The sequence below is a fragment of the Puma concolor genome, chromosome E2, assembly GCF_028749965.1.
Source record: "Puma concolor isolate L17-30 chromosome E2, mPumCon1.1.hap2, whole genome shotgun sequence".
NCBI lineage: Eukaryota > Metazoa > Chordata > Mammalia > Carnivora > Felidae > Puma > Puma concolor.
Window position 1 is genome coordinate 20,300,094 of NC_141681.1, and position 15,463 is coordinate 20,315,556.

A 15,463-nucleotide genomic window follows, 5' to 3' on the forward strand; every position below is an offset into this window, starting at 1 on the left:
AAAGTAAGAGAGGCCAGCAGTCTGTTTTTCTCATAGCGACTACCTGGATGCTTTTTAAAAATGTAAATATCGATGTGGGAGCACCTGGGTGGCTCAGTCGGTTAAGCACCCGACTCTTGAATTTGGTTCAGGTCATGAGCTCCGACCTGTGCAGAGCCTGCTTGGGACTCTCTCTCTTCCCTCCGCCCCTCCTCTACTCTCTCTCCCCAACCTCAAAAAAAAAGAAAAAAAAAAAAATTAATGTGAATAAAATGTCCATTTTGTTTTCCAGTCTGTTGTTTTCCTCTGGCCCCTTTGGCTGGTCACTGTTGACAGCCTCTGTCACCCACGCTACGGGTACCCCAAATCTTGTGTGCCCTGTGGCCTACAGGCACCCTGAGAGGCCCATCTCTGGTCTTGCCCTCTGCACCAAAACTTTCAGTAACTTTTGTTGAATGAACAAAATAATGTTTAGATCAACATTAAGCTTTAAAATCCATTTAAAGAGGAATTTCTTTTTCAAGCAAAGTTGGTTATTAGGATGGAAAAGAAAACCATTCTAGAGAGAAGACAATAAACTGGAAATATTTGTCGTAAAACGCACTGCCACTTTTGATAACAGGGGTCTCCTTTGCGTCATTTCTTGCCTCCCTTTACTCTCTGCTTTGGCTTTTCTGCTTTTTCTGGTGCCTTTTCTGGTGCCTTTTCTGGTGGGTTTTCTGCTTCCTTTGGCTTTTCAACCTTTCGTTCATTTTTTGGAGGAAACAGCACATTGGTTTTGAGCCTCTTGCCTTTGAAATGTTTTCTTTGAAGACACATATCCATTAAAGCAAACATTCCAGCCATACCAATAAGGATCTGGGGGAAAAAAGGATGCCCATTACTTTTGCTTTTCATTCCAAAGCCGGCATATTCTCTCCTTGTTTCTAATTCGTCTGCGGGTGCTGATTAACACGTCCTTTCCTCTTCCTAGACTTCTCAACCAGAGACATTCTGAGTTTGCCCCTCCTCCAGCTTCAGCCTCCCTCTCCTCCCTGCCCCACCCCTCTCCACCTGTGCCTGTCTCTTAAAACCCATGGTTAGCGGCCTGGGTGTGACCCTTTGCCTCAGGGATTGGGGCAGCTAGGAGGAGAAAGCCATTAGATTGGCTGGCTCCCTGGACATCATCTTTATTTAAGTGGTTTTTTCATTGGAAGCATTTACCACCTTTAGTTTTAAACTTTGCATGGGTCCCAAAATTTTGTGAAAAGAAGCCCTTTCCTTAAATCAGTGGAAAACACCCATTCTCCAAAAGAGGTGATTTCTTTTCTTTCTTTCTTTCTTTCTTTCTTTCTTTCTTTCTTTCTTTCTTTCTTTCTTTCTTTCTTTCTTTCATGTTTATTTTTGAGAGAGAGAGAGAGAGAGAGTGAGAGTGGGGAAAGGGCAGAGAGAGAGGGAGACAGGATCCCAAATGGCCTCCGCACTGACAGCAGAGAGCCGACCCAGGGCTTGAACTCACAAAGCGTAAGATCATGACCTGAGCCAAAATCAGGAGTCGGATGCTTCACTGACTGAGCCACCCAGGCGCCCCTAAAAGAGGTGATTTCTGAGCAAATAAACTGCCCAACATGAAAGACTCACCACAGCAATAAAGTAGTGCAGTGGCATGGTTTGTCGACTTTTCACAGCTATGACCACGGCCCCCACAAGGAAAATAATGGCAAACAGGTCGTTGAGAAGGTCCTAGAAGCGTGAGAGATAGGCAAGTCAGCCTCAAACAGAGCCAAGACCCCCATCAACACCCAGCCTAGCATAGCTTCCTCCAAAGGGGATGGTTTCCAAACTTCTGACTGCTTTTAAAAGTACAGGTGGAGGGGCGCCTGGGTGGCGCAGTCGGTTAAGCGTCCGACTTCAGCCAGGTCACGATCTCACAGTCTGTGAGTTCGAGCCCCGCGTCGGGCTCTGGGCTGATGGCTCAGAGCCTGGAGCCTGTTTCTGATTCTGTGTCTCCCTCTCTCTCTGCCCCTCCCCTGTTCATGCTCTGTCTCTCTCTGTCCCAAAAATAAATAAACGTTGAAAAAAAAAAAATTTTTAAAGTACAGGTGGAGATAAATACACATGGGCTGCATGGACGTGCTGTGGTCCGCAGGGCTGGGCTCTTTGAGTTGAGATGCAAAGCCCAGGGTGTTTAACTGCCTTCATAGGCTCCCCTGCTGCTGCCTCTCACCTGAAGTCACACAGTAGCTAATTATGTTTTGATTTTTTTTCCTTGAATACTCATTTAAGTAACTGCACAACTATACAACTTAACGGTGAGTACAACCCCCCATCATCTTTATGCTCTCAGGACCAGCTCTCCTTTCTGGATCGAGGGTGGGCTGTGTTGCTGGCAGGAGGCTCTGTTGGATTCCGGCCACCCTAAGTTGGGAGCCCAGTGGCTGCCTTTTCAACCCCTGCCTTGCCCCTCCTGCTACTTCCTAGACACTCCCCTGTTTGCATCAGCAGCCTTCCTTCCCATCCCTTGTGGCCTCAGTCTTACCCTTGCCCTGTACACTTGTTTCCCTTACCTTACTGATAAGGTCCAGATGTTCCCAGACCGCGCAGAAGGGCTACTTTCCCTGCAAGTACCACCTGCTGTCACTCCCTGGCATAGCCAGACTTAGAGTTGGGCAAAGCGTGGCCACAGAGAGCCGGCTTCCTCTCGCGTCACTCATGGGGTGATGCTAACCCAGAGCTGGTGCACCCTCTCAATCCCGTGGGCAGCAGCCAGCTCTGCAGCACTGAGTAAGGCCCACCCTTCCCCTTGGTTTCTATGATGCTATTTTCTGCAGGTTGACCTTCCCTGGCTACTTGTCTTGGGCATTTTCTTTTCCTTTGCTGTTTTTTGAATTTTAATACATTTCAAACATACAGAAAATAATAGAACACTCATCCCCACTCCCACCTCTGGCAGCCATGAACTATTGAGATTAAACAGATGTTAAGATCTTGCAAGATTTGCTTAGATCTCTTAAAAAAGAAAACAAAGCCAGAAGTAAAACTTTGTGGAGTAAGACACAGTGTCACCATTCCGGCCCTTTTATGCCTCTCACTCAGAGGCAACTACACACAGTGGAACTGATGGGTACTTTTCCCAAGAGTGTATTAGTATTTTCTTCCATATTATATATTCATAAATAGTATATACTATTTTGTGCGTTTCACAAATTTAAATTTAAATAAAAGGTGTCTTCTATCATTGGCTTTTTAAACTTAAAGTTTGTGAGATTGATCAATTTTGAGAACACAGATTGAATTCATTAATTTTAACTGATGAAGTCTGTGAATAAACCAAACTAGAGACATTAGGTTGTTTCTACCTTTTAGGAAATTATTATTACAAACTCTGCTGCAACGAACACTCTGGTCTGTGTCTCCTATGCATATTTCCTCCTGGTGTGAATCAGTAATAGAAAATCTCCCACTGAAGAAAAGCTCAGAACCAGATGGCTTTACTGGTGATTTCTGCCAAACATCTCGAGGAGAATTAACACCAATCCTCAAACTCTTCCAAAAGCATTGAAAAGGAGGGAGCCACTCCCAAACTCATTTTATGAAACCAGCATTTTCCCGATACCAAGACTAGCAAAGGACACTACTAGAAAAGAAAATTTCAGACCATCATCCCTGATGAACAGAAATGTAGAAAGCCTCAGTAAAATGCTAGCAAACTCTAAAGGCCTCATCTGTAAGCAGAGTCACTCTGGGGGTTAGGATTTCAGCATATGTACTTTGGGGGTACACATTCAGTCCATAACAATTCCGTTAGTCTTTTTGTTGATCCCTGAGCTAGTACCAAAGCTTTATAGTAATTCTGATATCTTGTTGGGTGAGTCTATCCTTGTAAGAATTTTAGAATCACCTTGTAAACGTTCCTGGAGATTCCAGGAAGAACCTCTGTCAGGTTGAAGTTCCATTTGATTTCTTGATTACTGTGGAATTAAATTGCAATCTTTTTTTAAAGTTTATTTATTTGAGAGAGAGGGAGAGAGCGCACGTGTGAGTGCATGCGCTGGGGAGGGACAGAGATAGAGGGAAAGAGAGAGAATCCCCAGCTGGCTCTGCACTGTCAGCACAGAGACTGACATGGGGCTTGATCTCACGAACCGTGAGATCATGACTTGAGCTGAGATCAAGAGTCAGATGCATAACCAATTGAGCCACCCAGGTGCCCCTTAAATTGTCATCTTTATGATAGTAACTCTTCAGACCTGTGAATATGGTGTATACTTCCACTTATGCAGACTTTTATGTCTGTTAATAAAATATCTCTACGTAAAGTCTTACACATCTTTGAATGGGTTTATTCTAAGACACCTTGTAGTTTCTGTTGCTGTTTTAAATGGTTTCTTTGAAAAGTCACATTTTCTCATTGTTCATTGCTGGTATTCAGGAACACTATTGTTTTGTCTCTGGTTAACTTTCATGGTAATTTGACTGTAGATTCTCATAGACGTAGATTCTCTATGTAAAGAATTTTATTATCTGTGAATAATGCTATTTTTTCCCCTTCCCAATTATACACTTTTTTTTTTTTTTTTTAAATTTTTTTTTCAACGTTTATTTATTTTGGGGACAGAGAGAGACAGAGCATGAACGGGGGAGGGGCAGAGAGAGAGGGAGACACAGAATCAGAAACAGGCTCCAGGCTCTGAGCCATCAGCCCAGAGCCTGACGCGGGGCTCGAACTCACAGACCGTGAGATCGTGACCTGGCTGAAGCCGGACGCTTAACCGACTGCGCCACCCAGGCGCCCCCCAATTATACACTTTTTGATTTTCTTGTTACATTGTACTAAGATCTCCAGCACAATGTACAGGCGTGGGGATAGTAGGCATCTCCAGTGCTTCTAAAGTTTTACCATGAAATGCAATGTTTATCATAGGTTTGGGTAGATACCTATTATTAAGATAAGTTCTCTTTTAAACTAGTTTGCTGAGAGTTTTCTTTTCTTCTTTATTAAAAAAAATTTTAATGTTTATTTTTAAGAGGGAGAGAGAGAGAGAGAGAGAGAGAGCAAGCATGAATGGGGCAGGGGCAGGGAGAGACACAGAATCCGAAGTAGGCTCCAGGCTCTGAGCTATCTGCACAAAGCCTGACTCGGGGCTTGAATCCATGAACCATAAGATCATGACCTGAGCCGAAGTTGGACACTCAACCGACTGAGCCACCCAGGTGCCCCTCTTTATTTTTTTTTAGAGAGATAGAGAGAGAGGCAGAGGGAGAGAGAAAGTCTTAAGCAGGCTCCATGCCCAGTGCAGAGCCTGAGGTGGGGCTCGATCTCATGATGGTGAGATCATGACCTGAGCCAAAATCAAGAGTTGGACACTTATTTGACTGAGCCACCCAGGTGCCCCTAGTTTGCTAAGAGTTTTCTTAAAATTAGTATTTCTGAAGTTCATGAGATGAACTAAATAGTTTTTCTGAAGTTCATGAGATGATGAAATGGTTTTCTCCTTTAGATAAGAGATGGCGAATTGTACCGATAGAATGTTGAAGATTAAATCATCTTTGTATTCCTGACACATACCCTGCTTGATCATGATGTATTGCTTGCTTATAGATTGCTTGATTCAGTTTGCCTGTATTTTATTGAGGATTTTTATAGCCATATTTAGGTAACCTAGGTGTATATACTTTACATTCCTTATAATATCTGGTTTTAATATCAAAAGCCTATTAGATAGTACAACATATTATAAAGCGTTTAAAACAGAAAAGAAAAAAGGGACAGACCAATTAAATGGAATATAAAGTCTGGAAATAAACCCTGCATTTGGGATTTTAACATTTAACAGAAATGCCATTTCAAATCAGTGGGGAAAAGTTATACTATTTAATAACTGAATAAATTGAGTGATAGGGTATAACAACTGGATAGCCATCAGGATATAAAATTGGAGCCATGGTTCACACCATGTACCAAAATGACTCCAAATGAATCAGAAGATTTAAATGTAAAAAGTGAAACAAGTGCCAGATGAAAACATGGATGAATTTTTTATAACCTGTTTTTCTATTTCTTTTTGAATCAATTTTTATGTGATATTTTTTGTAGGAAATTATTATCTAAATAAACTTTCCAATTTATTGGCATAAAAGTTCATATTTTCCCTGTAATCTTTAAAAATCTCCTGTTGGTATTTTTACTAATATTTTTCCTTGTTCGTTCTCTCTTTTTTTCCTTGGGGTCTATCTGCTTTAGTAGTCTTTTTGAAGAACTAGATATTTGGTTTTATTAGTCCTCACTATGGATCTCTGTTTCCTATTTCCTTAATGTTAACTCTTATCTTTGGCATTGCCTTCTTTTTAGTTCCATTTTTTTATTTTGTTTTGGTACCTTCTTGATACTGTTAATTTTCAGCCTTCTAATTATATAGATTTGAATTTGAATAGTTCAGGGACATTCTACAGGTAGTATCTGTGAATACTACATAAACATGAAATCCTCATATGTTTGGGGAACACATTAGATTTCCCCCCAAATACTTGGGGATTTAGTTAAATTTTACTGATTGATTTTTAATTATATTATATTGAAGTTAGAGAATGGTCTGTATGGATATCAATTACTTGTTATTTATTTACATTTCCTTTGTGGTCTTATTGAGGATAATTTTTATGATTGTTGCAAATGTACTTGAAAGGAATATATAGCCTGTTTATGTTGGGTGTAGGGTTCAATATGTTCTGTGTATGTCATTAGATCAAGCTATCAATTGCTGAAGGAGGCATGTTAAAATCTCCCACATGGTTGCTATTTGCCAGTTCTTTCTTATAACTTCTTTTAATTCCTTATAATTCATTTCTGTTTTTTATATTTGGGGGTTATATTGTTAGGTGCATACAAGTTTAGAATTGCTGTAAGTAGTGATCTTCTTCGTATAATTAAAAAACACATACAGGGATGCCTGGGTGGCTCAGTCGGTTAAGCGTCTGACTTCGGCTCAGGTCATGATCTCGCAGTCTGTGGGTTCAAGCCCCGTGTTGGGTCCTGTGCTGACAACTCAGAGCCTGGAGCCTGCTTCGGATTCTGTGTCTCCCTCTCTGTCTGCCCCTCCCCTGTTCATTCTCTGCCTCTCTCTCTGTCAAAGGTAGATGAACATTAAAAAAAAAAAAAAAAACAACATAAATCACATACAATTGGCTTAATCTGGTATTAAAGCTATGCCAGCTTTCTTTTGGTTAGTATTTTCCTTTTATTATTTTTTCCATCTCTCATAACTGTTCTCCACATGTCTTGTAATTTAGTACGTAGCTGGATTTTAAAAATCGATTCTCAGAGTCCTCTTTTAAACGAAGAATATATTCCATTCATATTTGTCATCTTTTCTGATATAGTAATGGATCTATTTGTACCATTTAATTTTACTTTTTTCTATTTAACATATACCACACTTATTTCTTTTTATTTTTCCATTTTATTGAGTTAGCTCTCTTTATTCTCTTTTCACTCTTTCTCCTCAACAGGTTTGATTTTATATATCCTGGAATTCTATTCTTTAGTAGAATTCAGTATTAAGTTTTAATATGTTAGTGTTAATATTATTGCCAAATCATTCCCCCCAAATCAAGAACTTTTCATTCTTATCATATACAGTACTGTGGTCTTACATGTTATTGTGTTGTTGTACCTTTAGTTCTACCTTGTTATCGTGTTCCCTCCCTCCCCTTGCAAAAAAAAAAAACAAAAACAAAAACCAAAAACTATTAATATATTTTTTAAAACCTCAATTCTGTCTTAGTGTTTATTTAGGTCAATCCACAAGCTCACTAGGCTCTTTGCTTACTGTTCCTTTTTTACCTTGCACACTTGTTTTGTTTTGTTTTGGTTTGGTTTGGTTTTGATTTGATTTACTTCTTCCTGAAGTACATTTTAGTAGTTCTTTCAGTGAGGGTCAGCAAAAAGAAATTGTTTCATTCTTTGTTTAAAAGTGTCTTTAGTTTACTCTTGCCACCTCATCCCTTTAAGGAAATTAGTCTAGTGTTTTCTGGCCACTGTCACTGCTGTTGAAAAATATGAAGTTAGTCTAGTAGTTTGAGGGTTTTTTTTTTGAGGTAAATTGGCTTTTCTCTTGGTTTGATTTTAAGTTTTCCTTTGTTTCTGGTGATCAGCAGTGCCTCCATGATGACATGCCTAGGTGTGGTTTTGACACTTCATGTCTTTCATTAAATCTGATATTGATGTGGCCACCTCAGCTCTTTTTTGGTGACTATTTACATGGAGTATCTTTTTCCATTTTCACTTTCAACCTATTTGTATCTTTGGACTAAAGTGAGTCTCTTGTCTTCATATTATAGGATCACTTAAAAAATCCATTCAGATCATCTCTGCCTTAATTGGAGAGTTTAATCCATGTGCACTTAAAGTAATTGCTGATAAGGACTTATTTCTGTCATTTTGCCGTTTGTTTTTTTTTTTATATATCATATCTTGTTGTCCTTCAATTCCTCCATTATTACTTTCTTTTGTGTTTAATTTTTTGTAATGTATCAAGATAATTCCCTGCTCATTTCTTTTTCTATATATTATTGAGTTCATTTCTTAGTGGTTACCTTGGAGTTACAATTAATATCTTAAACTTACAATCATTCAGTTTGAATTGATACCAACTTAGTGTCAGTAGTACACAAAAACTTATTGTTTTTGTCACAAATTATATCTTTATACATACAGGCCCATTAACGTAGATTTATAATTATTGTTTTATGCATTTGTCTTTTAAATTGTATCAGAAAAAAGAAGTTACAAACTGAAAATACAATAATACCAGCTTTTTAAAAAATAATTATTTTAATGTTTATTTATTTTGGTGGCAGGGGGTGAGGGGCAGAGAGAGAAGGAGACACAGAATCCAAAGCAGGCTCCAGGCTCTGAGCTGTCAGCACAGAGTCTGATGTTAGGCTTGAACTCCCAAACTGTGAGATCATGACCTGAGCTGAAGTCAGACGCTCAACCAACTGAGCCACCCAGGTGCCCCAATAATACTGGCTTTTTTAAAAAAAATTTTTTTTAATATTTATTTATTATTGAGAGACAGAGAGACAGAGCATGAGCAGGGGAGGGGCAGAGAGAAGAGGAGACACAGAATCCGAAGCAGGCTCCAGGCTCTGAGCTGTCAGCACAGAGCCCGACACGGGGCTCGAACTCACAAACCGCAAGATCATGACCTGAGCCGAAGTTGGCCGCTCAACTAACTGAGCCACCCAGGTGCCCCAATACTGGCTTTTATATTTACCTATGTAGTTACCTTTACTAGTGTTCCTTATTTCTTTTATGGCTTCAAGTTATTGTCTAGTATCCTATTGTTTGAGCCCGAAGGACTCCTTTCAGCATTTCTTGTAGGGTGATTCTACTAGCAACAAACTCCCTCAACTTTTGTTTATCTAGGAATGTCTTAATTTCTCCTCCATTTTTGAAGGATAAATTTTGAAGGATATTGTATTCATTTCCTGGAGTTGCCATAAGACGGTACCACCAACTAAGTGGCTTAGAACAACATTAATTTATTGTCTCACAGTTCTGGGGCCAGAAGTCCAAAATCAAGGTGTTGGCAGGGTCATGCTCCCTCTGAAGATGCTAAGAAATGATCTGTTCTGGCCTCTCTTCTAGCTTCTAGTAACTTTAGGTGTTCCTTGGCTTGCCTCACCATCCTATCTTCTTCCCGTGTCACTTCACATCATCTTCCCTCTGGACGTGTTTGTCTCTGTGTCTAAATTTCTCCTTTTTGTAAAGATACTAGTCATATTGGATTAGAACCTACTCTAATATGTCATCTTAACTAGATCATCTGCAAAGGCCTTATGTACAAGTAAGGTCACATTCACAGGTACTGTGAGTTAGGACTTCAACATATTTTTAGGGGACACAATTCAACTCATAACAGATAGCAAATTTGAAAGATAGAATTTTTAGTTGACAGTTTTTATCTTCTTTCTTGCAGGACTTTAAGTACATCATTCCATTGCCTCAGGTCTCCATGGTTTCTGATGAGAAATTGACTGTTAATCTTATTAAAGGCCCCTTATATGACATTAGTTGCTTCGCCCTTGTGACTTTCAAGACTTTGTCTTTATCTTTGGACATTTTGATTATGAGTGTCTCAGTGTGGATTACTTTGACTTTATCCTACTTGGTCCTTTTTGGATGTGTAAATTTGTATTCTTTTATAAACTTTGGAAAGCTTTTGACCATTTCTTCTAATATTCTTTCTTCCTTTTTCTCTTTCTTTTTTTTGGGGGGATTCAGCATATGTTAGTATGCTTGATGGGTGTCCCATAGGTTTCTCCATTTTTCTTCATTCTTTTTGTTTTTCTGTTCCTCAGGCTGGATAATCTCAATTGATCTATCTTCAAGTTCATGGATTCATTCTTCTGTCTGCTCAAATCTGCTGTTAAACCAAACTAGTCAGTTTTTCATTTCGGTTATATTACTTTTAGTTCCAGAATTTCCTTTTGGTTCCTTTTTGTAATTTCTCTTTGCTGTTATTTTCTACTTGTTCATAAATTGTTCTCCTGGTTTTAGTTCTTTAAGAATTTTTAAGACAGCTGATTGAAACTCTTTGTCTAGTAAGTCTAATATCTGGGCTTTCTCAGAGGCAGTCTCTATTAATTTTTTTCCCCGTGAATGGGCCATACTTTCTTGTTTCTTTGCATGCCTTATAATTGTGGGCATTTTGAATATTATCATATAGTTACTCTGTAAACCACGTTCTCCTTCCTTCCCAGGATTTGTTGCTGTTGATTGTTGTGAGCTGTACTCATTTGTATGTTTGATGACTTTTTCTAAACTATTTTTTTAAGACTATTCTTTCCATACTGCAACTGAAGTCCCTGTTTTGCTAGCAAATCAGGTAGTGATTTGAAGGAGATTTCCTTAAATATCTGAAAACAAACAAAAATACTCTACCAGTCTTTTCAAATTGGCTTTGTTTTGAGGTATTCCTTCAACAATTGTCCAGGATGTTTAGAACTCTCGGTTTTCCCTTGCTGCTTGTACAGAGCATAAAGGTCAGCAAGAGGCAAAAGCTTAGGGTCTTTTCTGAGCATGTGTCCAGTCCTTGGCATGTGTGTAGCCTTCTGGATTCCCTGGTATATGTGGTAGCTTTCCAGAGTTCTTATTCCCCCATGCATCTCTTTCCCCAGCCTCTTCTTTCCCAAACTTCTGGTCTGTCTATTGGTTGCCTCATTTGATGTCCCTTGCCCAATCAGATGTGGTTATGGTTAGTAGATAGGCCTTTAAATGCTTTTGACAAATGCTGTCCAGGAGGCCACTTCAGCCTCGAGAAAGCTCTGAAGCAGGTGAGGGCCCATCCCTCAAAGAGTCACCAGACAGGTTAAAAACACACAACCATAATTCTTTTGAGAGCAAGGTCTGTGTTGTTCCTTCTGCTACCAGCAAAGAGTGTGACTAGGAATGTGGGCTGTTATCTTCATGGTAATGGACAAGCTTGGGTATGAAGGATGGCGGGGAGGTATGTTAAAATGGCACAACACTCTCTTATCACACCCAACAGCTTCTTTCTTTATTAACCTTCCCTCAGTTGTAAGCTTCTAAAATTGGATTCCAGAGTTCTGAAAAAGTTGTTTCTGATGGTTTTTGACAGCCTAATCATTGCTTTAGTGGAGGGACAGAGTTTTGGCATTTCTGACACTGCCATATTTAGTGATGTCACTCATTAAACCTGGAGAGTTCTCAGTCATTATCACTTTGTTTCCCCTCCTCCATTCTTTTTTTAAAAAAAAATTTTAATATTTATTTATTTATTTTTTGAGAGAGAGAGAGTGAGAGAGAGCGCACAAGCAGGTCAGGGGCAGAGAGAGAGGGAAACACAGAATCAGAAGCAGGCTCCAGGCTCTGAGCTGTCAGCACAGAGCCTGACATGGGGCTCAAACTCACAAACTGGGAGATCATGACCTTAGCTGAAGTTGGACGCTTAACTGGCTGAGCCTCCCAGGTGCCCCTCCTCTCTTCCCTTCTTTTGAGTCTTTTCTTCTGGAATTCCTATTAGGCTTATGATGGACTTTCTCATTCTATTTTCTCTGTCTCAACTTCTCTTCTATTTTCTGTCCTTATCTCTCAGTGCTATATCCTGGGTCATTTCCCCACATCTTTCAGTTTGCTCATTCTCCAGCTTTGTCTGATATGCTTTATAACCCATCTATTGACATTTTTAATTCAAAAACTATATGTTTAATTCTAGACATTGTATTTTGTACTTAAAAAAAGATCTTTTTATTCTGTCTTTATAATGTCTTTTCCTGTTCTTAGGGCTCTGTTTATGTCTTTAATTATTTTAAGTATATTTCTTATTATTTTCAGACAGCTCTTCTGTTAATCTCATATTCTCAGGGTTCTAATCCTCCTCTTTTTTTTTTATGTTTGCTGATTGTCAATTCTTAGACATGGGGATTTTAAAATCAAGTGTTTTGTAGTTTTGAACTGTGCATTCATTTTTGACAAGTCTCTCCCCACCCCCACCTGTACTGTGAGAATTTCTTTATGCTTTTTTTTTTAAATTTTTTTTCAATGTTTATTTATTTTTGGGACAGAGAGAGACAGAGCATGAACGGGGGAGGGGCAGAGAGAGAGGGAGACACAGAATCGGAAACAGGCTCCAGGCTCTGAGCCATCAGCCCAGAGCCCGACGCGGGGCTCGAACTCACGGACCGCGAGATCGTGACCTGGCTGAAGTCGAACGCTTAACCAACTGCGCCACCCAGGCACCCCTCTTTATGCTTTTTTAAAAAATTTATGTTTATTTATTTTTCAGAGAGAGAGAGAGAGAGAGAGAGAGAGAGTGTGAATAGGGGAGGGGCAGAGAGAGGGAAACAGAATCTGAGGAAGGCTCCAGGCTCTGAGCTGTCAGCACAGAGCCTGACGCGGGGCTTGAACTCATGGACCACGAGATCATGACCTGAGCCGAAGTCAGACCCCCAACTGACTGAGCCACCCAAGCACTCCAGTCTTTATTCTTTGATTGTGACTTTGCATTTGTTTCTGTCAGGAGTCCCAAGGACATTATCAGAACGTCATTAAATTGGGATCATTTTATTCTAATTCCAAGGCACAAGTTTTCTAGGCTGCAGGAGGGTTTCCAGGATGAAGGTGGTAAAAATTCAAACCAAATCTGTACAAAATGCAGGCTCAAGGCTTCTATTTCTCAAAGTGGTCTTTTTTGTTTTTTCCACTCCAAGCTCAGGCAGAGGTGAACAGGCCTCTTGTTCCTCTGTTTGGTGGGGAAAGGTGTCTTCTCTGCCTGTCTTTTCCCTAAGGGTTCAGTCTTTGCAGGGTGCTGGCTTTACATAGGGGTCTCAGTTCTAAATCCCCATTTTGCTTAGGACCAAGGCCTCATCTCCTTTAACTCAAGAGTGTATGAAAATCCATTCTCCAGGTTCCTGGGGTAATACTTCGTAGGCCATTGCTACCCACACTTCAGCAGGTTATTTGATCACTGCTCCTGTTTTTCATTTTTGGCACTTGTGTGTTTCCCTTTTTACCAGCTCAGCCATTCATTTATAGCAGTTGTGTTTGCACTTACCGTAGTAGTTTTAGGTAAGTGCAGCAGGAGGATTTTCAGGGTTTATTGAGTTTTCATCTTGCTGGAACTAAAAGTATCTTTCAAGTTCCTTGGCTGGGAGCTTGCCCTCTGCTTGTTCCTTTACTTTGTCCTCTGCTTACCCCTTTCCCAAGAGTCGTATTTGGTCCTCCTCTCCTTTCTTCCTATATTGGGGGTTCTCGCCTACCTCCCTGAGACCTATGAATCCCTAGACCCTAATAACTTTTGACAAGGAAGCAGGACGGCGTGTAGTTAGGAACTCAGACTCCGCTGACAAAGCTGGGTTTGAATCCTTTTTCCACCACTTACTAGCTGAGTTACCTGGGGGTAAGTTAGGTGGCCATTCTGGGACCATTTCATATGTAAAGTAAGTGAAACTCTGGAGGCTTGCTGTGAATGTGCAGTGAGGTGGGAGTTAGGTGGGTGTGCTCTACGATTCAAGTCCAGAAGTCCTCAGGCGCAGCATCAAGCACTTTGTATTTATTTCTCAGGCACCATCCCATGAGAGACTATTACTGTCCTCATATTACAGATGAAGGAAACAGGCTATGAGTGATTGGTAACTTGCCCAGCTCCTGTTCCAGTGGATGCCTGCTTTGGGCTGAACATTCTTTTGGGCTTAACATCTTTTACAGGGATAGTCACTAGAGATCTAAGACTGCTTAAAAGTGATTTTTTAAAAATTCTCATTTTATTTTACTGATCTATGGGAAGATGGGTTTTCTTCTTTGAATTCTGGGGATGGGGTACCTTCTGGGGTGATCTCTCCACTCAATTGTTAGCTGGCACAGGAGTGGGGGGGGGATACAGCTAGTTGCTACGCCACCCCTCCTGAGGAGAGCAAAGCCCCAGGAAGGCAGAGACCTCTTTCTTTGACCACCAGGTAGGTAAGAGGCCTCCCCGCCCCCAAGCTGGGGTTTTTGAGAGCCTTTTGTAACCTAACTTCAGCTTCCCCTACCCTGGCCCCCCTGGAGGTGCTGAACCCAAGGCCGGGGCACAAATACGGAGGGTGCAGGGTGTTTCTCTGTTCAGTCACTGTTCAGGACACACCCATGAATGCACACCAGCCTCAGGCGGTCCCCACCTCCTCTCACTTACAGAAATGGGCCACAGGATGAAGGGTATGTATCTGTTGATGGCGAGGGTGTAGGTGATGAAGAAGAAGCAGAAGATGGACATCTCCATGGTGATGATGAGCATCAGGAGAGGGTGCACGCTGGTCCCCGTGAACAGTACCAGTGCAGCTATCAGGCAGCCCTGCCAGGAGACATATACCTGAGCTACCGCAAAGGGCTCTCCCCTACTCTAGAGCCCTTCTGGAGCCCCTCTGCAGCCTGCTCCTTCACCCTCTTTTCATGGTTGGGCCTCCGCCCTGGGGTACCAGCCCAACTTACCAAGCTCAGGATCTTGACCTCGGCGTGCCCGATCACCCAGAACTCTCTATTGCCTTTCTTGAATTCCCACATGTAGCGGCGACACCCCTTCCTGGTGCCCACTTCATCCTTGGGCTGCACCGACTTTGGCTTTTTCTTGATCTCCTTGTCCTCTTGGTCTTTCTTGTCCCCTGGTTCGTCAGCTGCAGGAGGGGACTGCGGCGCAGCTGCGGGCGCCGATGCAGGTGCCGCCGCCGCCGCCTTCTTGCCCTTTTTGCCTTTGTCAGCCATCTTTGCGTGCGAGTTCTTAACTTCTCACCTCCTGCGCGATCTCTCTCCTGCTGGCGCCGGACAGGCCTGGCCTCTGAGCGAGACTGGTGCCCACCCACCCGCTCCCAGGTCCCGCTCAACGGCCGGGACGCGCGAACGCCAACGCCCGGCGCTGCCCCGCGCGCCACGTCTCCCTGCGGTCGCACCTCGCTCACACCTAGAGGACCGGAGTGGGCGTCAAGGGCCCGGCCCTAGCCAGGGCCG

The 15,463-nt window shown here is 41.6% G+C and overlaps 1 protein-coding gene across 2 annotated transcripts; it reads right to left on the minus strand.

Moving 5' to 3' along the window:
- Positions 1–461: 461 nt before the first annotated feature.
- Positions 462–15,339, minus strand: CMTM2 (CKLF like MARVEL transmembrane domain containing 2). 2 transcript variants are annotated; one of them, XM_025920573.2, is made up of 4 exons: positions 14,951–15,339; positions 14,655–14,813; positions 1,600–1,701; positions 462–837 (listed from the first exon to the last, which is right to left on the minus strand). In XM_025920573.2, exons 1-4 carry the CDS (start codon positions 15,218–15,220, stop codon positions 616–618), a joined length of 753 nt encoding a protein of 250 aa, XP_025776358.1. In that variant the 5' UTR covers positions 15,221–15,339; the 3' UTR covers positions 462–615. The 2 variants fall into 2 exon arrangements, with proteins under 2 accessions (XP_025776358.1, XP_086545399.1); XM_086689273.1 differs by lacking the exon at positions 1,600–1,701.
- Positions 15,340–15,463: the final 124 nt, after the last annotated feature.